At 38.4% G+C, this 25951-nt stretch overlaps 1 protein-coding gene across 5 annotated transcripts in view; it reads left to right on the forward strand.

The window, feature by feature from the left end:
* ARHGEF12 (Rho guanine nucleotide exchange factor 12) overlaps nt 1–25951 on the forward strand; it is a 150740-nt gene that overhangs the window by 92134 nt on the left and 32655 nt on the right. For 4 of the 5 annotated variants that reach the window (XM_058687065.1, XM_058687066.1, XM_058687068.1 and 1 more), the window contains 15 exons: nt 1452–1630; nt 2799–2876; nt 3069–3188; nt 4768–4908; nt 10107–10181; nt 12454–12546; nt 14638–14748; nt 15026–15124; nt 20734–20776; nt 21080–21185; nt 21618–21755; nt 22444–22476; nt 22805–22919; nt 23618–23723; nt 25666–25878. In XM_058687065.1, the coding sequence (XP_058543048.1) occupies nt 1452–1630; nt 2799–2876; nt 3069–3188; nt 4768–4908; nt 10107–10181; nt 12454–12546; nt 14638–14748; nt 15026–15124; nt 20734–20776; nt 21080–21185; nt 21618–21755; nt 22444–22476; nt 22805–22919; nt 23618–23723; nt 25666–25878 (1650 nt within the window). The remainder of the gene's footprint in view (nt 1–1451; nt 1631–2798; nt 2877–3068; nt 3189–4767; nt 4909–10106; nt 10182–12453; nt 12547–14637; nt 14749–15025; nt 15125–20733; nt 20777–21079; nt 21186–21617; nt 21756–22443; nt 22477–22804; nt 22920–23617; nt 23724–25665; nt 25879–25951) is intronic. The other variant, XM_058687067.1, reaches the window with a different exon arrangement.

Genomic DNA, 25951 nt, shown 5'->3' on the forward strand with positions numbered 1-25951 from the left:
CTGCGTTTATGAATAAATTTGATTATTTATATGCTGAGATTGTGATTTATGCATTTTTATGTGCTACATAAATATGATGGCTTATGATAATAACTAAATATATGCCTGATAACTAACTATTGCAGAGTATAAAAATATGATTTCTTCAGTTTTTTAGGTTATATATTTTATCCATTCCAATGTAAATTTTACTTAAAAAGTTAAATCCTAGCACTATAGCAAAAGATGACTTATCTAATAACGAGAGCCTAGCTAAAAACTTAAAGCATAAAACACTCTGAGTGTCCAACAGATATAAATTTGCAGTGCCTCAAACCTGTGTATACTATAGCATACTAAAGTATACTATACTTACACTGGAGGTCCCCCATGTCCTACTGTGTAATGAATGCATTTTCTAGACATAATACAAGTGATTTCAAATGAAAGCAGTTGAAACATAGCTGAGGAAGGGAAGGGAAGGGAAGAAATAGGAAGCTAACAGAGGCAAGCACATGGATAAGTAAATAAGACATAGTAGATGACTTTCTCACAGAGAGAAATATAATAAAAGAAAACCTTGAAAAGTATATGTACCTAAAATACCCCCAAATAATAGCATTTGTGACCAATAAGTGTTAAAAAAAAAAAAATGGTTTTTAGGACCCAGACACTGAAATAATTGACAGTGAGTTCCATGGGCAGTTAAATAGGGAGAAAAGTATGAATGCATTTAAAAGTTCTATTGGAAAGTCTAAGAGGAAGATTTTGTTATTCAAAGGTCAGCTATCTAGAAAAGTCCTTAATTTGAAAGTCTCATTTTTTTCTCAATGCTAGATAAATGAGCGTCTGTTGTCGAGTCTTTCTGGTCAGGGTTGATTTTGCTTTCTGTGCTTTCTTCCCCCTGTAATATGCTTAGTGAATTTCTGTCTTCTCCACAGTTTAAAATAAAAACTCACTATTTATTTATTGGGTTTTCTTCTCCAATTTTCGTGGGTTTTTTTGGTCATATGCATTTTTTTAAAGTTATTTTAAAAGTGCATCATGATACTCTAGAAAATTAGTTAATCCCTGCCTAATTATAGCGTTTTAAAATAGGATCATTCCTTAAATTTACATTTGAGAAATTAATTGAACATAACCATTAGTAGATGGTTGCTACTAACACACTCTTCCCTAAATTAAAAACAATTCTTGGGACTAGAAATTGTGTTTGCTTTTATGTAATATCTGATATTTTGAGTGGTAATTTGCTAACTGAAAATGGCACTGTTCTTTTAGATTTTTAGGGGAGTAGCAAAAGAGAAATGACAAGTTGGATTCTTTTTTTCTGGAGCAATGGTTAGCAGATCATGCTTGCTTACATAACTGGATCTTATAGGACTGTCAAAGATGAAGTAGTGAAATGCTGTAAAAAAAGGTGACAATGTTCTTTTTCCTTCCCTCCCCTTCCTCTATCTACCCCTCCAAAGCTGGTTCCTATGTAGCTCTCACTGTTCAGGGACGCCCACCTGGGTCGCCCCAGATTCCACTTGCCGATTCTGAAGTAGAGTCATCAGTCATTGGACATATGTCTCCCATCATGACATCCCCTCATTCACCTGGAGCATCTGGGAACATGGAGAGAATTACTAGTCCTGTGCTCATGGGGGTAAGAGGGGGAAAACTTCTTTATAAATGCTCAGTTTATATAATGGTGCCTTTGCTGAAGTGTTGAGCTGACAAATTCAAGTTCAAGATAGTAGAAAAAACTCCCTAATATAAAAATTTACATAATAGTTTGAAATGATTATAGGGTATTGGGATAACACATTTAAGTAACAAATATTTAACACCTGCCATATACAAAACAGGAAGTCATTCACAAAAATACGGTTAAGATACCCTATGTTCAAGGTCCTTGGTTATCTTAGAATACATAGTTTAAGAAGACAGAGGTATTTTTGTTTGTGTATTGTTGTGTCCCCAATGCTTAAAATATTGCTCGGCGTATAGTAGGTACTTAAACCTTTGTTGTTTGAGATAGAATCAAGGGTATACGAGTAATTACAATACAAAGGCAGAATGTAGCATTATGAAGGGGAAAATACTAAGTTCTGTGACAATTCAAAGGGAGGAAGTACATCCAGTTGTAGTAAGGAAGGACTTTATGGAAGGCTATTATTTGAATTGGACCTTGAAAAATGGGTATCACTTAAGTGGTGGCAGTGGGAGAAAAGTAGCCCAGGTAAAAGAAATAGAATAAAGAGAAACAAAGAGCCAAGAAAGCACCAAGTATTGGGGGGAAGTTGCCAGGACTCTCGTTTGGCCGGTGCCTATTAAGGCTTGAAGTAGTGGGAGACGAGGCTTGAAAAATCACAACTACCAGACTCATTTACATGTAACTGGGTGGGCAGTAAGAACCTATTAAAATTTGGGGGGAGCGAGAGAGTGATTTTAGGAAGGCTAATTAGATAAAATATTATAGGGTTGTGAAGCAAAGAGAGAGGAGTTAGGGAGCTGTCTTAATATTTCAGGCAGGAAGTACTAGGAGTCGTGCATGGGGATTGGTAATACAGATCCAAAGGATGGAAAGTGTAAGATCTTATTCTTGTACTTAAGGCAATTTCATTTCTCCAGCTAATAAACAGTATTTAATGTTTTCTTGAACCTAGTTTAGTAAAAGTGAAATAAAAGGGCTGAAATTTCTCAATAACCTTCTAAGTGTCATGTCTAATAGCCTGTCTTCATAACTGCTATTTATTTTAGCTTCACTTTCCCTGTATTGGTTCTTTTTTGTTTGGTTGTTGTTGTTGGTTTTTTTTTTATCTTTTTTCTAGGAGGAAAACAATGTGGTTCATAACCAGAAAGTAGAAATTCTGAGAAAAATGTTACAGAAAGAACAAGAACGGCTGCAGGTACTAAATTAGAAATGGGGCTGTTTACAGGCCAGTGAAAATGTGAGTGGGCATAGTTGAGTTGATATTTGTCATGATCACAATCACGCAGTATTGTAATCAATGCCATCTGCTAATTTATTAAGAATGGACTTTTTCTATATTTTCTTGACATAAGTAATTAATTCTCAAAATATTTTTATAACTTTTCAGTTATTGCAGGAAGATTACAACCGAACACCTGCCCAAAGATTGCTAAAAGAGATCCAAGAGGCCAAGAAACACATTCCTCAGCTGCAAGAGCAGTTATCCAAAGCCACAGGCTCTGCTCAGGTAGCATCGCTGTTAAAAATGCTACCCAACTTTTTGCAGGAGATTTTTCTTCTGGGAATGTGTTCAGTTCAGAGGGTTGCAGTTGCCTTTTTTAAAAGTGATTTTTTTCTAGCCTAGGCCAACAGGATGTCCTGTGTAGCATGTTACAGAAATAATGATGAACTAAAAGAAATGTGGGCTTCTAATTCTCTGCTTGCTCATGATATCATGTTTCTTTGTTCCGTAATAACTTTAAATAAAGAATTGAGTGCTTTTGCTTTGATGTAACAAACTACCAAAATGTATTCAGACGCATATATTTACATTTTTGAGACTCATTCTGCCATTTTGTAACAGAATGGCAGTTAAGTTTTTAGGAGCAGATTTTATAAAATGACAGGCATTATGCTAAATACAGAGACAAGCGTTTTCTTGCTTAATCTTCACAACAAGCCTCCAAGATTAGATACTACTATTGTTTCCCCCCATTCTACGTGTACACTTAGAGAACCTCAGAGAGAGGAAATAACTTGTCTGAGGTCGTGTACCTCAAAAGCAACGGAACTGGATTTAAACCCAGTCTGATGAGTTCAAAGCACTTTCATATTGTTTACAACTATATTTTTACTGGAATTTTAAACTAGATTTCAACAGAGTTTGTTACATAGGTATAAGTTATGGAGATGATGGTCTCATTAGAAAAATAGCTTAAGCAGATTTATATTCTGTAATATTCATGTTTGGAATATGAAAGGCTCCTTATAATTTATCTTAAAGCAAAACGGACAAATTACCTGCACCATTTAAACTGAGTAAAAGCTCTTGATTTATCATGCTTCCTGAGTCTATAAGTGAAAAACACTGGTTCATAGAAAGCCGCAGATTCTTTGAGATCATCTAGCCTCATCTCATTTTACAGTCAAAAAATCATGCGGTTGAGAAAATAAGGGGCTACACTGGTTAAGTGACTTACACAAGGTCGCACAGCTGTCAGGTCTCCGGGCTTCCTGGTTTGGTGTACTTTCCATTTACACAGTATTTTTTTTTCATTACTTTTAGTCCCATTATCTCTATGAAATTTTGAGTCATATGCCTCAGTAATGTTGACAGTTTTATGTTGTTATAATTACTGAGCGAAGACAACAGTCTTATTCTGTTCAAACAATAAAAACGTGGTTCCTGATCTAAAAGCCTGTAATAATTTATATTATAGTATTGTGTCCCAGAATTGGCAATTTTTTGAAATTTTAAAGTGTTAGAAGGTAGTTAACCGGAATCTATAGTGTAATAATCTTTGTTGTAATGGGCAGGAAATATGAATTATACAGTTTAACCTTTTTGTTCTATTCAGAAGTTTGAACTTTTATTCTCTTTGCTAAATTCAGATCATGCCATTTTAGAACCACAGAATTAGTAACTACTGATGCTTTAAATTTTTAAAGGTTTAAACTTTCTTGATCGCATCAAACTGGCCAGCTTTCACCAGTCTCCGTTTAGATTGCAGCGTGAGTCTGTTTCTTTATGCAGTCAGTAATGACTTTTTTTTTATTGTGTTGGTGTGTTTGTGTGTGTGTGTGTTTGTGTGTTCAATCTGTTTTAGGATGGAGCTGTAGTTACGTCCTCCAGGTCTTTAGGTGACCCCCCGACAGTCAGTGAGGTAGAAGCAGACCCTGGCGACGGACTAGGGAGAATTGACTACAGCGGCGGAGATGCTTCTCGGCCCAGTAGTGACAGCGCAGAAGTAAGTGTTCTACGTCTTGGTCTTGTATTCTTCTTTACAGCTCCTTTCCATATTTGATTTTAAGTGACGCGAATAAGAGGTGCTCTCTTATACTTTCTTTTTATCACCACCGCCTTTAATAGAGCAATCTGATGAGCAGAAATCCTGGCCACTGTTGTATATGAGCTTTTAATTCCAGAGTTCACTTTTTCCCTTAGACACACATTGCCAAATGTTTCTTTTGAGGAGGTGGAATTTCCCAGCAGGCCTCTTGTTTGTGGGTTGAGAAGTTAATAATGCTAGTGTTTTTTTACTGAACCAAGAAGCCAACTGTTGATATCTTTAAGTGCATGTTAATATTCCATTTGTGGTCAGAGTGACTCAGTCTTGAATCATGGGGCACTTTGCCATTACAAAGAGGAAAAGCCTTAGTCCTGTTAGATAGACTTGAGTTAATAGCCCTTGTTTAGTAATGCTTTCTTGATTAACCCCAGAATTGCCAGATAAACATGGGTATTTGTTAAGAAGATCATAAGAAAATATTTCAAATTGAATATGATGTAGCACCATAGTCATACGAGTACTTAAAAGCTAAGTTCACTGTTGCTTACTCAGCAATACTTTGTAAATGGTATGCAGTGATAAGAATAATGACTTAAAAAAGTAGACCACCCTCTTTAAAAGTGTGGAGGAAAATAGTCTAAACCAGTGTTTTGGAAACTGTAGATCATGGAGTCAGTTTAGTGGATTCGGGCTAGCATTAAAAAAGGAAGAATAGTATAGGAAATAATGCTTTGCAAAATGTAGATGAGGTAACTTACTTCTTGTGACTTTTGTTATATACACATGTATGTGTGCATGTGCGTGTGTGTGTGTTCATTCGTATGCTGGTTAACAATGTAAAATTTCTTTCTCTTTTTAAATTTTTTTAACGTTTATTTTATTTATTTTTTGAGAGACAGAGCATGAGCGGGGGAGGGGCAGAGAGGGAGGGAGACACAGAATCCGAAGCAGGCTCCAGGCTCCCAGCTGTCAGCACAGAACCCAATGAGGGGCTCGAACCCACAAACTGCAAGATCATGACCCAAGCCAAAGTCGGACGCTCAACCAACTGAGCCACCCAGGCTCCCCAACAATTAAAATTTCTTTTTCTTATTGAAGGTTGTGATAAAAAAATTTGGAAGCCACCAGTTAAAGCCATCATTCAGGCCACCTTTTGAGGCTTAGGCCCAATGACTCAGTCCTTCATTCAGGGAAAATTTGAGGATTTTTTTTTTTTTTTTGGAAAGACAGTGCTAACATAACAGTCTTATGATTGGTCGATAGGCTAAAGGTTTTAATGAAAAATTTCAATTTTGACTCAAGAAAAAAACATTTACTGGCCATACACACCATATGCTATAATGACTCGTTTATGTTACTTATTTTAGTTAATTCTCAAAACAGCCTTATGAAGTAGTACTATTGTTACCATAATTTTACAGAAGAAAAAACTGTGGCCAAAGGGAGTTAACTAATTTGCTGACTTATCCCGGTAGTATGTGATCTGCCTACATCTAGCTCTAAAGTACCATTACCTGAAATATAAACAAAAGCCCTGAGGAGTAAAAATGCATAACATTTTGGGAGAGCAGTGAAAATTTTACTGGTATTTGGGATGACAAATGGAATGGCTAGAATTTATCTTAGAAACAGAGGCTTGAGTTCAGGTTTTAGAGGCCTTCAAGTTGTTCTAGAAGTATTGTTTTTGGGAGGTCCTTCTCACATTCTCCTTTTAGATTCACTGCTGCTTCTCCTGTTTTCATGGCTCGTCTTTACCATTTGATAGTTTCTTGAGAGGACAGGGACAGTCTTATTTGACTCCATGTCTCCAAAGTCTGGCAGATCCTACAATCAGGAATTCAGAACAGATGGTACAAAAGAAAACTTTGAATTTTACCTTGTATTTAGAGGAATGTTACAATAAAATATGTGGGTTGGAAATACAACTTCATGGAGGCACCTGGGTGGCTAAGTCAGTTGAGCATGTGACTCTTGATTTCGGCTCAGGTCGTCGTCTCATAGTCATGAGATCGAGCCCCACGTTAAGCTCTGCACTGAGTGTGGAGCCTGTGCTTAAGATTCTCTCTCTCTCGTCCCCCCCTAAAAATTAAAAGAAAAAAAGAAATATAATTTTATGAAACACAGAGTGAATTGGCAAGTGTAGAAATAACATTCCAGTGACTTGAGATTATTTGAGATGTACTTGGTGTTTAGTAAGTATTTGGTTTTTTTTTTAATTTTTTTTTAATGTTCTTTGAGAGAGAGAGAGCACGAGTAGGAGAGAGATGGAGAGAGAGGGAGACACAGAACCTGAAGTAGGCTCTAGGCTCTGAGCTGTCAGCATAGAGCCCAATGTAGTGCTCGAACCCACCAACCTTGAGATCATGACCTGAGCCGAAATTGGACACCTAACCGACTGAGCCACCCAGGCACCCCTATAATAGGTATTTGAATGAACAACAGAATGAATGCAAGTTTGGGCTCTATCTTGCTTGCAGTGGAGAGGCACGATCAGAAACATGTCGGTGTGGCAATGAATTGGAATAAAGAGACAGGGAGATCTGTAAGGAAAGAAGATTGCTTGGCTTAATAAGACCCTAGCAAATGTGTGCTGAATGGCTAATAAAGAGTTACCATTTATTGACTTCCTCCTACTTTGTGTCCACAGTCATGCCTACGGTACAAATATTCTTTTATTAAACTCCCATAATAATATTAAAGAAGCAATAGCACTATCTTATAGATGAAGAAATTAAAGCCAGGTAAATAAATGGGTGTTGTGGAAATCCAGATGAGAGATAATACATCGCAAACTAGGATATTTACTTGAACACATAACTAGTTTAATTCCTACAAGGTCTGTTGGAAGCTTAAGATGTGCTTTGTTTAGCTTGTGGATTTCCATGTTTGTTTCATTTGTACTCTGTTAAGACCACAGGAACCAATGGGTCTTACTGTCTTTTGAATCAGTGCTTTTACTTATTTCCCATTTTCTGCTCCCATTTTATAAAATAATATTCTTGTAATGTTTGTGATACCATTGTTATTGTAAAATTCCCTGCTTATGCTCACCTCAGAGAAAGCTGTGAAGAACACCCATGTACCCGGTTCTCACAGCAGAAGCAAGTACATCACAAATCAGCATCTAAAATGTAGAGCATCTGTCTGGTTTTTGTGAATCTGTGGCTGATATTTTTAAAAAAAACTTACTTTGGAAACTTTTAAACCTATTCAGAAATAGAGGCTAACATAATGATCCCTTTTACGTACTTGATCACCCAGCCTCAGAAGTCATCAACAAGTGCTCAAACTTGTTCTGTCTGTATCCCTCATTTTTCACACCCTCCAAATACAGGATTCTTTTCAAGTAAATCCATGACATTATTTCATCAATATGTGTCTTGAAGAGAAAAGAGGACTTTTTCAAAAATACAGGCATAATAACATTATCAAATCAAATTTCTAAGTATGTAATTTGATTACCCTAATTGTCTCATAATGATCTTTCTGCTGTTGGTTTATCTGAGTCAGGATCTAGTCAAGGTCTTCAGCCTTTGGTTCATAAGTCTCTTAATTTGTTATGTCCTTTTTTTTTTTTCTTGCTGTTCTTTTGTGACAGAAACTGGGTCATATGCCCGGTAAAGCAACCCACATTGTAATTGTATTTTCATGGTGTTGTTTAACATGTTCATCTCTCTGTATTTCCTGAAAGCTATTAGTGAGATCTAGAATCTTGATCAGATTAAGAGCTGTTGTTTGGCCAGAACAATTCATGGGTGGGACTGTGTATATCCTGTTACATCACATCAGGAGGTGGATGTCTGGTTGTCTTTCTCTGACTGTAAGTTTAAAGCGTGCAGACTATGTCAGCATGATTCCTTCATAATCAACTTTTCCATTAAGCTTTTATATAATGTTGTCACCAGTCACTGATGATCAAAATGCCTGCATCCATTCTTTAGTGGTTTCAAAAGGATGATATTATAATTTTGTCATTCCTTCTATATTTACTAGATGGAATCATTTTAAAAGAATTTTGTCTTACTAGCTTTTAGGTGACCCTAAAATATAGCTGATACAGGAAATGCGGGATAAATACTTGATTCTTATCCCATCATGTACCTGTTTCCAGAGGAGCTGGTACCCTAACAAGATCTAAAGGTCACCAATGTGGGGATGTGTGTGTGTGTGTGTGTGTGTGTGTATACACACGTGTGTGATGTTTTGAATTCATAGATTTTAACATATTTGCTTATTGTGTTTTAGTCCATTGCAGTCATTATTTCTTTTTGTTGCTTAAATTGTCCGTTTTTTGGGCAGTGGGAGCTCCTTCTAGTTGTCTTATGTGTTCTTTTAACATGACCTCCCAGTAATCTTGATAACAAGTTATCAGCAACGCTTTCTGCTGTGACAAGATTATTCTATCTTTATCTTTTATGTCTCTTGTCCAAGACCCAGAGTCGTCCATTTGTCCAAGGTGGAGCTTATATTTGAAGCTACTGTTTTTATCTTGTGCTGTCTTAGTATATGTATAAATAGCATGCGTGTTCCCCGTTGGCATTCACACAAAAATCTCTTGCACCTCATTTTCAGCTGCTCTGACAAATGGCTCCCTTGCTGTGGAGTGTTCCTCATCCTCCAGAATCGAAGTTCCACACATCATATTCTTTGTGTTTTGTATTCGGTCATCCCAAACATACCCTGTAAATTTTAGAAGAATCCACACGTCACTTCTACACGATACTCACAGAAAAATAGAAACTTAATCTCATTCCTATAAATAGGCCAAAATGCTTTTAACTTGCATAGAAAGAAACAGTTGGGGGCAGAGGGGGTTAGAAGTGGTGGATAAAGACAGAGTTTGACTTTGACATAACTAGTTTGAGAGATACATAAGGCATCCAGTTAGGTTTATTTGGTAGAAATTAGCCCTCAGTCCTGGAGATGAGGTACAACTATTCTGTTAGTGTGATATTGTTCATCAGCATAAAACTCAAAAGGCCAAGAGAATAAGTGCCTTGCCAAAGTCGGGGAAAAAAAATAGTAGAGTGAGGTATGATGCAAGATCCTTTGTGGTTTCAAATACAAGTGTGAAATCCGGAACCTTGTTTTCCACCCTATTTTTCCTTGTCCCTTTTTGGGGAGCCTGTTGAAATGAACTGAATGTCTTTTTTTAGAGTCCCAAGAGTGCCCTGAAAGAGAGGATTTATCTAGAGGAAAACCCAGAGAAAAGCGAAGTGATTCAGGACACTGTGAGTATGGAGTCCATGAAGCGGTAGGGCTTCCTTTCGCTTTCCTTCCACTTCAGTAACAGACACCCCTGATATTTGTGTATTTGGGGATGGAGGGGGAGTGGGGAGAGAAGAAGCTTAAACTGATTCAGTAAGATTTGATAAATGGAGAGCTACTCCATGATAGTAGTATTAGGTGGTTCAGTGTTACTTTGCTTATTGTGGTAAAAAATGCGTAACGTAAAATTTACCATTTTAGTAATTTTTAAGTATACAGCTTATTGTCATTAAATCGTATTGACCTTCGTGTACAACCGTCACCGTATCTGTCTCCAGAACTTTTTCATCTTCCCCAGCTCAGAGTCAGTATCCATTAAACACTGACTCCCCATTCTCCTCTCCCCAGAGCACTTAACAACCATTGTTTTACTCTGAATTTGACTAGGTTCGGAACCTTACATAAGTAGCATCATACAGTGTTTGTCCTTTTGTGACTATCTTATTTCACTTAGCGTAGTGTCTTCGAGGTTCATCCATGTTGTGGCCTATGTCAGAATTTCCTTCCTTTTTAAGCCTGAATAATAGTCCATTGTTTGCATATACCATGTTTTGCTTATCCATTGATCTGTCAGTGAACACTTGGGCTGTTTCTGCCTTTTGGCTTTTGTGAATCATGCTGCTGTGGCCATGGGTGTAAAATATCTATTCAGGTGCTTTCTTTTAGTTCTTTCGGGTATTTCTTCAGAAGTGAGATTGCTGGATTTTGCATATTCTTATGTGAATACTTTTAACATTCTGCTTTTGTTTTCTAATTAGATGTGTATAAAGTTTTATAGTAAACGATTTAATTAAACAGCAAGTGATCCGTCAATAATTAGCAACGTAAGGGTTATTGAAAATTCAGAGACATGGAAACAGCTATAAAATCAAAAGTTGTCTTGACAACCACTCTGAACAAATTTCTGTTGTTGCACCATTTTTTAAAAAATTACAAAAGCCTTAGAGTTTAAAAAAGAAGCAGTAAAAATGTCAGAATCAAGGTTAGAAGACGCAAATACAAAGGGCTGCAGCACACTTAAGGAGGGAAAACTTAGCTACATACGACTTCATCTATCTTGCGGCTACACGTGCGTACCTTCAGCTCTGAGATGCACGTGGCCCCCAAGTCAGGATCGCCCCACTGTCCTTGCTCAGCCCCAGATCCTGCATGTCAGCTGCTGTCAGGTTTGAGCCAAACTCATGCCTTCCTTGTTTCCTCCCCAATTTTTATTTCCTTAATACTGTATGGCCTTTGATTTTAGTATTTATGGACCTCATACATCGCATATTTTTTATATCGTATGCTCGTGCCCTCACTGCCTTCTTCCTGCTCAGTCCGTCCTTGTGAGTGAGCTGACAAGTGGATGAGCTGTGGCACGGGAGGGAGATCTGCCAACCTACATTTTTGTGTTTGCAACTCTGGTTCTTTGTTTCTATACAAAATGATTTTAATTTTGTGCGATTGCTTGAAAATTTTGTTGCATTATGCCAGGGATTTGCAACCGGGAGTGATTTTGTCCCTCAGGGAACATTTGGCAGTGTATGGCAACGTTTTTGATTGTCATGGCTGGGAGGCTGCTGCTGGCATGTAGTGGGTGGGTAGAGGCCCAGGATGCTGCTTAACATCGTACAATGCACAGGACGGCCCCCACAACAAAGAATTATCCAGCCCAAAATGTCAGCAGTGCCAGGGTTGAAAAACCCTGCATTATGCACTTAGGAAAATGAATTGAAAATGAAAAAACAGGGTTCAGTGACAGCTTTCAATTATGCGATGTTAATAGAAGTCTTTGTGTTAACCTCTTCACTCACTTCATCTTATCATTTCTATTCTCATTTCTCCTTTGTCTTGTTGTCTTCGTTCACTTTTCCTAATCTAGCTTTTGAGAATTGTAATTATTTACAGAAGCCAACTTTCTGTCTGGAACAAGGTTTATATGAAATGAGTGGAGTACACAGAGATTAGAATCAGATATCCAAGAGTGTAGTGAGCAAAAGGTGTTAATTATTTCCAGAGGAAATGTTTTTTTCTCCCTAAGAACAGTTGATACTGTTGTGGTTTTCTTTGCTAAAATGATTCATTGCCTTGAAAATTTGAGAGCCACTTCTTTGAAAGTGAAGCACTTAAAGAAAATCAATAAAATGAAATCTGGTTGGTTGACTGAACCATTTCTTTTTGATGATTTGGCTTCATTTTTTCTCTGAATTTGACCAACAGATAATTTCTCTATTTTTTTTCTCTGAATGTTACCAGGACACTCAGTCACTCATCGGGAGCCCCTCTCCCCGAATGGCACCTCATATTATTGGAGCAGAGGATGATGATTTTGGTACTGAACATGAACAGGTGATGGCTTTTTTTCTAAAAAACAAATTATTAATTATTTGAGATGTTTACTTTGTTACAAAAATGAATGCTTTTTGGAGATTGAAATTGTATTTGTAAAGATTTGAAGCTGTATCTTAGAGCTAAGATTAATTGCTTGGCTTAGTTGTTTATTTTAGCTTTGACCAATAGAAATGACTTTGCTTTTAAAGCTGATAAGAAGTGATTGATTTACACTAAAGTACTTCCTTTTGGGAGAGGAGGGTGCAATTGTAAATATATCTTTTTTTGATTTAAAATTCCAATGGTTTGGAAATATGATTGGCTTGATTCTTGGTTTTGTATCCCATGATCTTGCTAATAAACTCACTACTTCTAGGAGCCTTTCCTTTTTTTTAGCTTTTTATTTTTATTTTTTTACTGTTTATTTCATGTTTGAGATTGAGAGATAGCATGAGCAGGGAAGGGCAGAGAGAGGGGGAGACACGGAATCCAAAGCGGGCTCCAGGCTCTGAGCTGTCAGCACACAGCCCGTTGCGGGCTTCGAACTCACAAACCTTGAGATCATGACCTGAGCCAAAGTTGGACAATTAACTGAATGAGTCACCCAGGTGCCCCTCGGAGCTTTTTAAAATAGCTTTTTGGGGGGCCCCTGGGTGGCTCAGTGGGTTAAGCATCTGGCTTGGGCTCAGGTCATGATCTTGCAGTTCATGAGCTTGAGCCCCATGTCAGGCTCTGTGCTGACAGCTTAGAGCCTGGAGCCTGCTTCAGATTCTCTGATGCAAAATGTAAGGTAAGCTCATTTTGTGTCTCCCTTTCTCTCTCTGCCCCTCCTTTGCTCACTCTCTCTCTCTCTCTCTCTCTCAAAAATAAAACATTAAAAAAAAATTTTTTTTAAATACATAAAATTAAATGGCTTTTTGGGATTTTCCACATAGACAACCACATCGATTTCTTTGTTTCCAATCTGTTTATCTTTTATTTCTTGTTGTTACCTTTATTGTACTGGTTAGGACTTCCACTATGAGGTTGAATTGGAGTGGTAAGACAGGACATTCTTGCCTTCTTCCTGACCTTAGGGAGAAAGATATTTAGTCTTTCATCATTAAGTGCGATGTTAGCTATAGGTATTTTGTAGATACTGTTTATTAGGTTATGGAAGTTTACTTCTATTTCTACTTGCTGAGAGTTTTTTGTCACGAATGAATGTTGAACTTTGTTAAATAATTGACATCATACAGGTTTTTTTTTTTTTATTTAGTCTCTTAATATGATAAATTACATTGATATTAGTATGTGGGACCAGATTTGCTTTCCTGGGATGAACCACAGTTGGTCGTATAGTGTATTTTCCTTTTTATATATTACCAGATTCAGTTTACTATTATTTTGCTGATGATGTTTACATTGTTTTTTATGGGGTATATTGATCTGTAGTTTTCTTTTTTTAGAATGTCTTTGGTTTTGATGTTTGGGTAATGCTGTCCTCTTAAAATGACTTCAGAAGTGTCCCCTCCTCTTGTATTTTTTGAAAGAGATTGTGAAGAATTGGTATTATTTGTTTAGATTAACTTTCTTTAATTTATTTAAACATGAGAAATTAAATGGAAATTGTGAGTCAAGACTACCTTAAGTTGAACTATTAGTTTTCTGTGTTCAGTGCAGTTAGGGAATACAATTATTCTAGGAGTTGTCTCACTTAAACTTCTACATCTCCATTTTCATACAACCATTTCTGCGATTAGCTCAAAAGGAAAGGAAGACACCTATTTCATTATTAGGCAAAAACCTCCCATTACCTTTTTAGAAGTGTTGCTACACTGCTTTTTTACTTACTGACTTGTAGACATCTGAGTTCCTCGGTAATTATCTATTGAACTTGCGTTCTCCTAAGATGGTTTTTCTTCCAAGCTGTTTGCAAGAGATTATTAATTTCCAGAGGGAGAGATTCCATAAGCCCAGGTGCTCATAAGTTCCAGTGAAATTTTTAAGATGTTGAATTTTTTTAGGGTATGTCAAAGTGAAATTTGGGTAGTTGTGTTTAACTGAGCTTACCTTACATTTTGCATCTGCGTGGTGGAGTTACTGATGTATCATTATTTCCTTTTCTAGATCAATGGGCAGTGCAGCTGTTTCCAGAGCATTGAACTGCTAAAATCTCGCCCTGCTCACCTGGCTGTTTTCTTACACCACGTAGTTTCACAGTTTGACCCTGCAACGTTGGTAATGTATTTGACGATTTAGCCAATTCAGAGTTCCTACATTGATTCTTATACTGTAAAACTTTGCACTTCTGCAAGATGAGTTGCTGAGCATATACGGATAGATACGTAAGATAGTTGAAAAGTTATTTATTTGCAAACTTCCTTGCATGGTAGTGATTACATTGTCTGTAGTGGTCTACCTGTGGGAAACTTTGCTACCTAGTGAAGATCTAGCAGATTATATTTTTCATGATTTCTCACTTTCTTTCTCTTTTCCGTTTCTTCCTCTACTGCAGCTCTGTTATCTCTATTCAGACCTATATAAGCAGACCAATTCCAAGGAGACTCGGCGTGTCTTCCTCGAGTTTCATCAGTTTTTCCTGGATCGATCTGCAGTAAGTTACCAAGTTCATATTATGTCATCTGCACTGTCGTACGTTGAGGTATTGGGCTCCTACTTCCAGTCTGCCCTCATATTTTTGGACATTATTGTTTTGGACTTTCTGACATCTATGTTGTGTCTCAGTTACTGATTACTCTTGACTGTTACTCTTATTATTTTTAAATTAGTTGTAGGCTCTGAATTCTCACAGTAGGTCTTAGGGGGTATACACGTATGTTTGGGCTTATACAAGTGCATAATAAGAGAGTGAAAAGGAGAACCCAAATGATATATGTATATATTGGGATCCAGAGGATATTGCTGGTATAATGAACTCTGGTTGGCCTCTTTGAAGTTTAGAGGCACAAGTTTAAAAAGTGGTGGAAAAGATCTTACATGAATGATAATAGTGTTTTATTTTATTTTACCAGTAGAAGTCTTTATGAGATTTTTAAACTAATGGGTTTTATTATTCTTGGCCTCGTGGTAGGGTAAGTACCAGCCCGTAATGCTCCCTAGATAATTGTGCTGCGGTTCCTGAGGCGTCTTCCACGTTTGCTCCTCTCTTCTATGACTGTGTCACAACTTCCCTCTCCGGAAACCTCATCGCCTCCTCTCCTGCCCTTTCTCAGCTCATGACCTTGCTGTTTCTTTGAGAAATTTGAAGTATCTGCAGGTGAACTTCTACCAGATATCAACTGCCTTCATTCATCATAGTATATGCTCTGCCCTTTCTCCTGATGTTGTGGAGAGACTGTCTTGTTTTATACCAAGGTGACTCTTCCCCTGTTTACCTGGACTGCATTTCCTTCTTCCTACTTGACAACATCATCTAGCAATTGCCATCCTTTTCTCTGATATCGTCAACTTTTTGTTCACGTTAGCATGCAGACGTTGTGAGTTTACCAATCCTAAAACAAACATACCCAGAAACATTTTTGTCTCCACTTCTCCCTCCAACTCTTACCTCATTATCTTTGTATTCCTTTACAAAGTTGCCTGCACACCTACATGTTGCAGAATACAGTTACCTTTCCAGTGAGGCCTTCCCTGACCAACCTACTTGAAATTTTATCCCCTTCACTTCTGTCACCTGTCATGTGTTATTTTTGTCCATAGAACTTTTATTTTGTTGGTTTATTTTGTCTGTATTCTTACTCTTCTGCCCTGAATGTAAAGCTCCATGAGGGCAGATATTTTTATTCTGTTTGTTCATTGCTACTTTTCCAACACTGATCGATCCTGGAAGAGTGGTCACTTTGATATTTATTGAGTGAATGAGTTAGGGTTCTGATTATACTGCCACTGTTTAAAATATTATAGGGGCTCCCGGGTGGCTCAGTTGGTTAAGCAGTCTGGCTCTTGGTTTTGGCTCACATCATGATCTCATGGTTCATGGGTTTCATGGGTTTGAGCCTCACGTCAGGCTCTGTGCGCCGCACAGAGCCTGCTTAGGATTCTCTGTCTCCCTCTCTCTCTGCTCCTCCCCCCCTCTCAAAAATAAAACAATAGACTTAAAAAATAAAATATTATACGTATATTCATTAAGATGATTTACTTCCATGAGGAAACTATAGTATATTGAAGTATATTTGAATTTCACATTTCCTTTTTTTAAAATTGAAGTACAGTTGACATTCAATATTATATTAGTTTCAGGTGTACAACATAGTGATTTGACAATTACATATATAATGCTCACCATGGTGATAACTATAGTTATCATGTCACTATACAAAGTTATTCTAGTATTATTGACCTGTATTTCCTGTGCTATACTTCTAATCCCTGTGACTTATTTATTTTTTTATTTTTCTTATAAGTTTTTGATTCCAGTTCATTAACAGACAGTGTTATATTAGCTGAAAGTGTACAGTATAGTGATTCAGCAATTCCATGTATCACCTGGTGCTCATCACAAATGGACTCTTGAATCCCCATCACCTATTTAACCCATCCCCCACCCCACTTCCCTCTGGTAACCCTCAGTTTGTTTTCTCTAATTAAATTGAGTCTGTTTCTTGGCTTGTCTCTCTCTTTTTTTCCCTTCGCTCATTTGTTTTCTTAAATTCTACATATGAGTGAAATCATGCTGTATTTGTCTTTCTCTGACTTATTTTGCTTAGCATTATATGCTCTAGCTCCACCCATGTCGCAGCAAATGGCCAAGATTTCGTTCTTTTTTAAGGCTGAGTGATTTCCATTGTACGTATATATACCACATCATCTTTATCCATTCATCAATCACTGGACACTTGGGCTATTTCCATATCTTGACTATTGTAAATAATGCTGCCATAAACATAGAGTTGCGTGTATCCCTTTGAATTGGTGTTTTTATATTCTTTGGGTAAATACCCAGTAGTGCAATTGCTGGATTGTAGGGCAGTTCTATTTTTAACTTTTTGAGGAAACTCCATACTGTTTTCCAGAGTGGCTGCCCCACTTTGCATTCCCACCAGCAGCGCACGAGTGTTCCTTTTTCTCCACATCCTTGCCAATATCTCTTGTTTCTTGTGTTGTTGATTTTAGCCATTCTGACAGGTGTGAGGTGATGTCTCATTGTAGTTTTGATTTGCATTTCCTTGATGGTAAGTGAAGATGAGCATCTTTCCATGTGTCTGCTTGCCATCTGGATGTCCTTTGGAGAAATGTCTGTTCATGTCTTCTGCCCATTTTGTAATTGCGTTGCTTTTTGGGTATTTAGTTTTATAAGTTCTTGTTATACCTTGTATAGTAACCCTTGTGGGATATGTCATTGCAAATACCTTCTTCTGTTTTGTAGGTTGTCTTTTAGTTTTGTTGGTTGTTTTCTTTGCTGTGTAGAAGCTTTTTGATTGAGATGTAGACCCAATAGTTTATTTTTGCTTTTGTTTCCCTTGTCTCAGGAGACGTGTCTAGAAAAAAGTTGCTATAGCCAGTGTCCAAGAGGTTACTGCTTGTGTTCTCATCTAGTATTTTTATGGCTTCAGGTCTCACATTTAGGTCTTTCATCCATTTTGAATTTATTTTTGTGTATGGTATAAGAAAGCAGTCCAGTTTCATTCTTCTGCATATTGCTGTCCAGTTCTCCCAACACCATTTGTTGAAGACATTGTCCTTTTCCCATTAGATATTCTTTCCTGCTTTGTTGAAGATTAATTGCCCATATAGTTGTGGATTTATTTCTGAGTTTTCTATTCTGTTTTAATTGATCTATCTACGTGTCTGTTTTAGTGTCAGTGCCATATTGTTTTGATGACTACAGCTCTGTAATATAACTTGAAGTCTGGAATTGTGATGCCTCCAGCTTTGCTTTTCTTTTTCAAGGTTGCTTTGGCTATTTGGGGTCTTCCGTGGTTCCATACAAATTTTAGGATTCTTTGTTCTAGTTCTGTGAAATATATGGTTGGTATTTTGGTAGGGATTGCATTAAATATGTAGATCGCTTTGGGTAGCATAGACATTTTAACAATATGTGTTCTTCTGATCTTTGAGCGTGGAATGTCTTTCCATGTCTTTGTGTTGTCCTCAGTTTCTTACATCAGCATTTTATAGTTTTCAGAGTACAGGCCTTTCACCTTGTTGGTTAGGTTTATTCCCAGGTATCTTATATTTTTGGTGCACTTGTAAATGAGATTGTTTTCTTAATTTCTCTTTCTGCTGCTTCATTATTAGTGTATAGAAATGCATCAGATTTCTGTACCTTGATTTTGTATCCTGTGACTTTACTGAATTGGTTTATCAGTTCTAGCAGTTTTTTGGTGGAGTCTTTTGGTCTTCCTACGTATAACATGTCATCTGAAAATAGTGAAAGTTTAACTTCTTCTTTACCAATTTTGATACCTTTTATTTCTTTTTGTTGTTTGATTGCTATGGCTTGGGCTTCCAGTACTTTGTTGAATAGAAGTGGTGAGAGTGGACATCCTGTCTTGTTCCAGACCCTAGGGGAAAAGCTCTCAGTTTTTCCCTATTGAGTAAGATGTTAGATGTGGGTTTTTCAAATATGGCCTTTATTATGTTGAGGTACATTCCCTCTAAACCTACTTTGTTGAGGGTTTTTATCATGAATGGATGTTGTACTTTGTGACTTATTTATTTTACAATTGGAAGTTGGTACCTCTTAATCCCCATCACTCATTTATTTCCCACCCTGTTTCCCCTCTGGCAACCATCAGTCTGCTCTGTATTTATTAGCCTAATTCTGTTCTTTGTGTGTGTCTGCTCATTGGTTTTAATTCTTAGGTTCCACATGTAAATGAAATTATACAATATCTGTCTTCTCTGTCTAGACCATTTGCCTTGTATAATACCCACTTGGTCCATCATGTGGTTGTGAGTGGCTAGGTGTCATTCTTTTTTATGGCCGAGTAACAATTCCACTGTGTATATCTACCACATTTTCTTTATCCATCCATCTATTGGTGGATAGTTAGGTTCCTTCTATATCTTGGCTGTTGTAAATAATGCTGCTATAAACATAGGGGTGCATGTATCTTTTTGAATTAGTGTTTTGTTTACTTCGGGTAAATCCCCAGAAGTTAATGTCACATTTCTTAAGAGCTCCAAGCTAAGTCAAATCTTTATTTTGCTGCTTGTGATCTGTATTAAATTTATCAGTATTAAAGTGTAATAACGCTGATAGATTTATTTGCTGATTATTCTTTCATGTCACAGGTGGTTTATTTATTTCATATAAATACAGAAATGAGCGTGTATATACTTTTTTACATTTATGCTAGCAATACTTCTAGGACAGTTGATTTGAGCTACTGTGTGACAACGTCAGTGAAAGAGAAAGCTTTGAAATCCATTTCACTGTTCTTCAGATGAATTTGGAGATCTCATAATTTGCAGCAAACTTATTTTTTAATGTAAAGCTTTAGATCTTACAGGAACTGTTTAAATTCTCAAAGTATATGACAAGTAGGTATACATTATAAAGTAAGCATGAAGAGGTTAAGATACTTTCTTTAAATACAAAATAAGTTGTTTTCTAAGATACTTCCCAGATTGATGAGAGGGAAAACACAACTATGTGGTAATAGGACCGAAAACTGCAGTTATTATGGGGAAAATCCTAGCTAAGAAGAAGTTAATTATGACACGGTTACCTTAGTTGGGTCAATAGTAAAAACTATGGATGGTTATTGGAGATTTAATACTGCAAAGGCTCGACATTGACACCCAGTACCTTCTCATCGGGGCATGAATGTTGTGAGGGTTCTTTCACTTTACATAGGAAATTACTGGTAATACGTGGTTTGGAGTCTCAAGTACAGCAAAAAAAAAAAAAAAAAAAAAAAAAGTCATGATTATATATGACTAAATTTTTCATACCATATATACACAGTTTCGGTGTTAGCTATATTGATTCAAATGATGTATATAACTGATTACATTAACCAGTGATTATAGATATTTTCTGTATATGATCATTGGGGGAAAGGGCCTATTTTCATGTTGAAACAGTGGTACATTCCAGAGCTGTGAAATTTGGATGGGATAAGTGAGCTTAAACCTGAATGTGATTGTAAAAATAGTTATCCAAGTTGTATCTCTTCACTTTATACAAGTCCTTATATATGAACCTTATATAAGTATTTAGTGTTGTTTCACTTTTTGTTTGCATTTTTTTTTTAGCACCTGAAAGTTTCTGTTCCTGATGAAATATCAATAGATCTAGGTAAGTTTGGAGTATCAATATTCTGGAGAATTATGTCTCTGTTAGATATGTAGCACAGTTCATCTCTAAAGGTTTTATCTGTCACGTGGTAATGAGCAGATCATCTGAATCACAACAGAAAATAGATTCTGTAATACATTAAACGTATATGAAATTGGAATTGTGAGGTAAAAAACAAAATGCACTGAAGACCTTCTCTTTGTCTTACTCCAAGTTTGTACCAAATAGCATTGATATGTTGCCAGTTATAATGCACAGGATATACCTTCACATCAGGTAACTCCTTGCCTTTTCTTTATGCAGAAAAAAGAAGACCTGAGCTTATACCTGAGGATCTACACCGCCACTATATTCAAACTATGCAGGAAAGAGTCCACCCAGAAGTTCAGAGGCACTTGGAAGATTTTCGGTAAGCTTGGTGGCAGATATAAACTGATATGGTAGTTCTGAAGTAACTTTCTGTTTAGGTCGGAAAAGGTTACACATTAAGTCCTTGGCTTAGCATATGGTCTTTATCACTGTGATTAAAACATAAGGAATACCTAGAGTCGAAGAGTTGGCATGGTACTGAGTCCACAGTCCCCATTCTGTATGCTTTCAGGATTTGAGCTCAGGGCTCCTCTAGGCTAAGTGTGTTCCTTCAGGATGTGTGTTCTGTTGAGTGATCGCCTCTAGAATTCTTTTCCTCTGGTGTCCTAGGTGACAGGGGCCCCAAAATAGAAAACTGTGACATTTCGCCTGTTGCTAGAAACTCATAGCCATGGAAACTCTGATGAAACATCTCCAGAGGGAGACGGTTCTTCTGTAGGCCACCTCAGGAAACTTCTCCTGTTCCCTTTAGGCAGAAACGTAGCATGGGGCTGACCTTGGCTGAAAGCGAGCTGACAAAACTCGATGCGGAGCGAGACAAGGACCGGGTAACTTTGGAGAAGGAACGGGCATGTGCAGAACAGATTGTTGCCAAAATCGAAGAAGTGTTGTAAGTAACAGAAGCGTGTGCAGATGCACCCTCTCTCTTGAGATGCTCCTTAACGCTTAAAGCACACTTTGAACAAACTCAAAAGGGGAGTCAGACCATTATGTGGAGCCATGTATTTTGGTTTTAACATTTTAATTTTTTTTTTAATTTTTAAATGTTTATTTATTTTTGAGAGAGAGACAGAGCATGAGTGGGGAGGGGCAGAGAGAGAGGGAGACACAGAATCCGAAGCAGGCTCCAGGCTCCAAGCTGTTAGCAGAGAGCCCAATGTGGGACTCAAACTCACAGACTGTGAGATCATGACCTGAGCCGAAGTCAGACGCTCAACCAACTGTGCCACCCAGGCACCCCTAATGTTTTAATTTTTAAATTTTGCTGATGTTTTAGAAAAGTTCTTGTGTTTCTTTTTCTGGGTATTGGTAAAATGAGTAACTATAAAATGTCTAACTGATCAGAAACACTTCCAGCGGTTTCAGTTCATGGGCTTTGAAACTGTTTGAGGTCAGAAAACATTTACAGTTGATGACAGGAGTGAGAAAAGCCTGTAGTCCCCTAGAGGGTTAGGGTTTCTCTGCTATTTCATGCCAGGTGACAGATTGAGCTCTGTTCTGTTGCTTCAGGTATCTGAGTTAATAGCAACTCCTTCGTTAAACTTTAATGTTTAATTTTGAAATATTTTTACTTTTAGGATGACTGCTCAGGCTGTAGAAGAAGATAAAAGGTAATATAACTGGGTTTTTTCCCAAGAATTTTACAAAAAAAAGAAACTGTCTTTTCTAAGTCCTAAATTATGATTTCTTTCTTTTAACTTCAAAGTATAGAGTGTCTCCCTCTGGTGGCCTCTGTTTTAGTCGACTAATATTCTAGTGTCTTGAGTAGAGTCCTTTTCTATTTGCAACCAGTAGATACCTGCTTAGTTTTTTCTTGATGAATGAATTCCAAGAATTCCAGTATTGAGTTGTTTTTCTTTTTTTTAAATCATTTGATGTCTTTATTCTGTCCACCCTCCCTTCTCAGAGTCCTTCTTTGACTTAATCCTTTTCCTCCAGTTCAACAATGCAGTATGTTATCCTTATGTACATGAAGCATTTGGGAGTAAAAGTGAAAGAGCCTCGAAATTTGGAGCACAAGCGAGGTCGGATTGGATTCCTTCCAAAAATCAAGGTAGGACTGGATACTAGTGTGTTCACGTCCCTGTGCTTCTTTACACGGGGTCACGGTGCCTTCCTTCGTCTTCGTATTTACCGATTCAGCAAGTTAGTGTTGGGCGTGCTAATGTGTGTAAGACGTGGTCCCCGTTCTCAAGAAAGTAAAAAAATCTAGTGAGACATTCAGGCATGGAAACCAGTGATCAGACAGTGCGAGGAGTGCAGATAGCACTTTATGCCGAGTGCCATCCCAGCTCTGTCACGGCCTCAGTCTTTCCTTTCATGGCGCCGGTCACAGTGTGTGATTATTTATGTTTTCGTTTAGTTTTTGTCAGACGGGGCGGCTCTGTGAGGGCGAGGGCCTCCTTCGTCGTGTCCCCAGCTTTTAGCACAGTGCCATCACGCAGGAAGGGCTTATTGTGTGTTCAGCGGAGGAATGAATGGCTTGGAAGTGGCTCCCGGTAAATGTGTTGTCAGACTACTTTTTTGTTTTCCAAAATTGTCAGCTCGAAATAGGTTGAAAAGACGTCTTGAGTTTGATGTGCACACGGTACCGTGTGCCGGCCTCTAGTGAGTGCTGCGTGTGTGTCTCTCACTTGCGTTTAGCCAGTTCTTTCAGCTGACCATTAGAATTGCGTTTCTGTGTTCGACGGCGACAAAAGAACTCGACTCTGTTGTGCGTCTCTTATCTCTCTGATTGTACCTTGACTCTAGCAAAGTATGAAGAAAGATCGAGAAGGCGAAGAAAAAGGGAAGCGCAGAGGATTCCCCAGCATCCTGGGACCCCCAAGGAGACCAAGCCGTCATGACAACAGTGCGAGTATGTGAAGCTGGAAATGGCGCGTTCTCACCAGCTCCCTCCATCTTCCCTTCAGAGGCTCAGTTAACTAGAATGAAGTATTGGAGAAAGGTGTTCTTTGAAATGATTCCACTGAATTTCCAGTGTACCGTGCTGGCATTCAAGGTTATTTCTGAGCTAACTATCCCCACGTGGCTCTATAATGATCTTAAACACCTTCTTTAGGGGCGCCTGGGTGGCTCAGTCGGTTAGGCGTCCAACTTCGGCTCAGGTCATGATCTCGCGGTTTGTGAGTTAGAGTCCCGCGTTGGGCTCTGTGCTGACAGCTCAGAGCCTGGCGCTTCGGATTCTGTTTCCCTCTCTCTCTGCCCCACCCCGGCTTGTGCTCTGTCTCTCTCTCTCTCTCTCTCTGTCTCTCTCTCTCTCAAAAATAAATTAAAAAATTAAATAAATAAATTAAAAAATACATTAAAAAATTTAAAAAAAAAACTTCTTTAATTGTAGGATCCTGTCAGTTGTCCATAACATAATTTACTTACCTATTCGGATTTAATTTGCATTCAACTTCTGTTAAATAAAAAAAAAAAAAACAAAAAAAAAAAACAAGAAAAACGTGCGTGGATTTCTCCACCATTCTTTGTTTAATCTTTTTATACACGTATTACTCACTCTCTCCATACTTGTACAATGTCTCCACCTCTCCATTGTGCTTCATTTCCTGATCTCCCTCCACCCTCAGGCCTAACGGAGAGAGATCGGCCCTCTGCGGGAGAAGTAGGGAGGGTGGTACCACCGGGCGGGAAATTAGGTCATGGAGTGGTCTTCGACCGGGCAGCACCGCGTTGGAAAATATTGGCGAGGTTGGAGTGGGAGTGGCATTGTGCGAACAGCGGTGCCGGAAGTCCGACGCCGGTAGTGGTGTCAAATACCAGTAGGGCCCCAAACACTGAGAAGATGAAGGACATTTAGAGACGAGGTGGAGAAAATGGAATATGTCTTTTTTTTTTTTTTTTTTTTTCTTTTTTGGAGAGAGAGCGCATGTGTGAGCAGGGTAAAGGGGCTGAGGCAAAGGGAGGGAATCTTAAGCAGGCTTCATGCTCGGTGAGCACAGAGCCTGACACAGGGCTCCATCCCACGATCCTGGGATCGTGACCTGAGCCGAAATCAAAAGTTGGAGGCTCCACTGGCTGATCCACCAGGTACTCCAAGAATGGAGTCCTTCATAGGTGCTGCCCATGAGTTCCAAGGGATACAGAAGGAGAATTGTAGGAATTAGGGAAGGGAGAAGTTTAGGATTGGGGAAGTCCAGAGCTATGTGAGGGTGCGCGGTGCTGTGGGGGATGATGACCCGAGTGTCTTTAGCTTCCCGTGGTTACCGATGCAAACAAGGATAGTGAGCAGGCTGCAGATTAATCTCGGTCGTGCCTGAGGCACGTTATGATGGTGCGGCTGTGAGTGTTGGGGGGCGGGCGGGGCCTTCCCAAGGCTCACAGAAGGCTCCATCGTCACTCTTACAAGTGAGTACGGTTCTGTGTGCGTCCGTCTCTTCTCTCAACATGCTTCCTCCCCACCATTGCTCTCCTCTCCTTTTCTCCCTCGGGTCTCTCCTTCTCACTGCCACCTTCTCCTCCCTTTCTCTTCTACCTTCCTCCACCTTCCCCTGCCTTCCTCTCTCTTTCCCTACCTCCTTTTCTTTTTTTCTTCCTCTTTCCCCCTTTCTTTCCTTCCTTTCTTTTGCTCTCTTTCTCTCCCTTTATTTTTCTCTTTCCTTTTTTTCTCCTTTTCCTTCTTTCATTTCTTCCTGTCTTATCTATCTGTCTCTCACACAGTATAATTCACAAATATTTTCCATGTTCCAGACAATTTTTAGATCCTTTACATCTTCTTCTTCTTCTTTTTTTTTTTTTTTTTTTTTTTTTTAGATTTTTGAAACATACATTACTAACCATTGCTTTCTGTTCAGTTGGCAGAGCTATGGAACTACAGAAGCAGCGGCACCCTAAGCACTTATCCACACCCTCTTCTGTGAGTCCTGAGCCTCAGGACTCTGCCAAGTTGCGCCAGAGTGGGTTAGCAGGTGAAGGAACAGACGTTGGGTACCTGCCAGCCAATTCCATGTCCTCTGGGGCTTCAGGGGCCACTCTTTCCCAGGAAGGAGGGAAAGAGAATGATCTGGGTGAGCGAACGCTGTAGTGCAACTTCACTAAGTCTCAAGACTTTAAAACGGTCACACTAAGTCGGCAATAGAG

This window comes from Neofelis nebulosa, chromosome 10 (assembly GCF_028018385.1).
Source record: "Neofelis nebulosa isolate mNeoNeb1 chromosome 10, mNeoNeb1.pri, whole genome shotgun sequence".
Taxonomy (NCBI): Eukaryota; Metazoa; Chordata; class Mammalia; order Carnivora; family Felidae; genus Neofelis; species Neofelis nebulosa.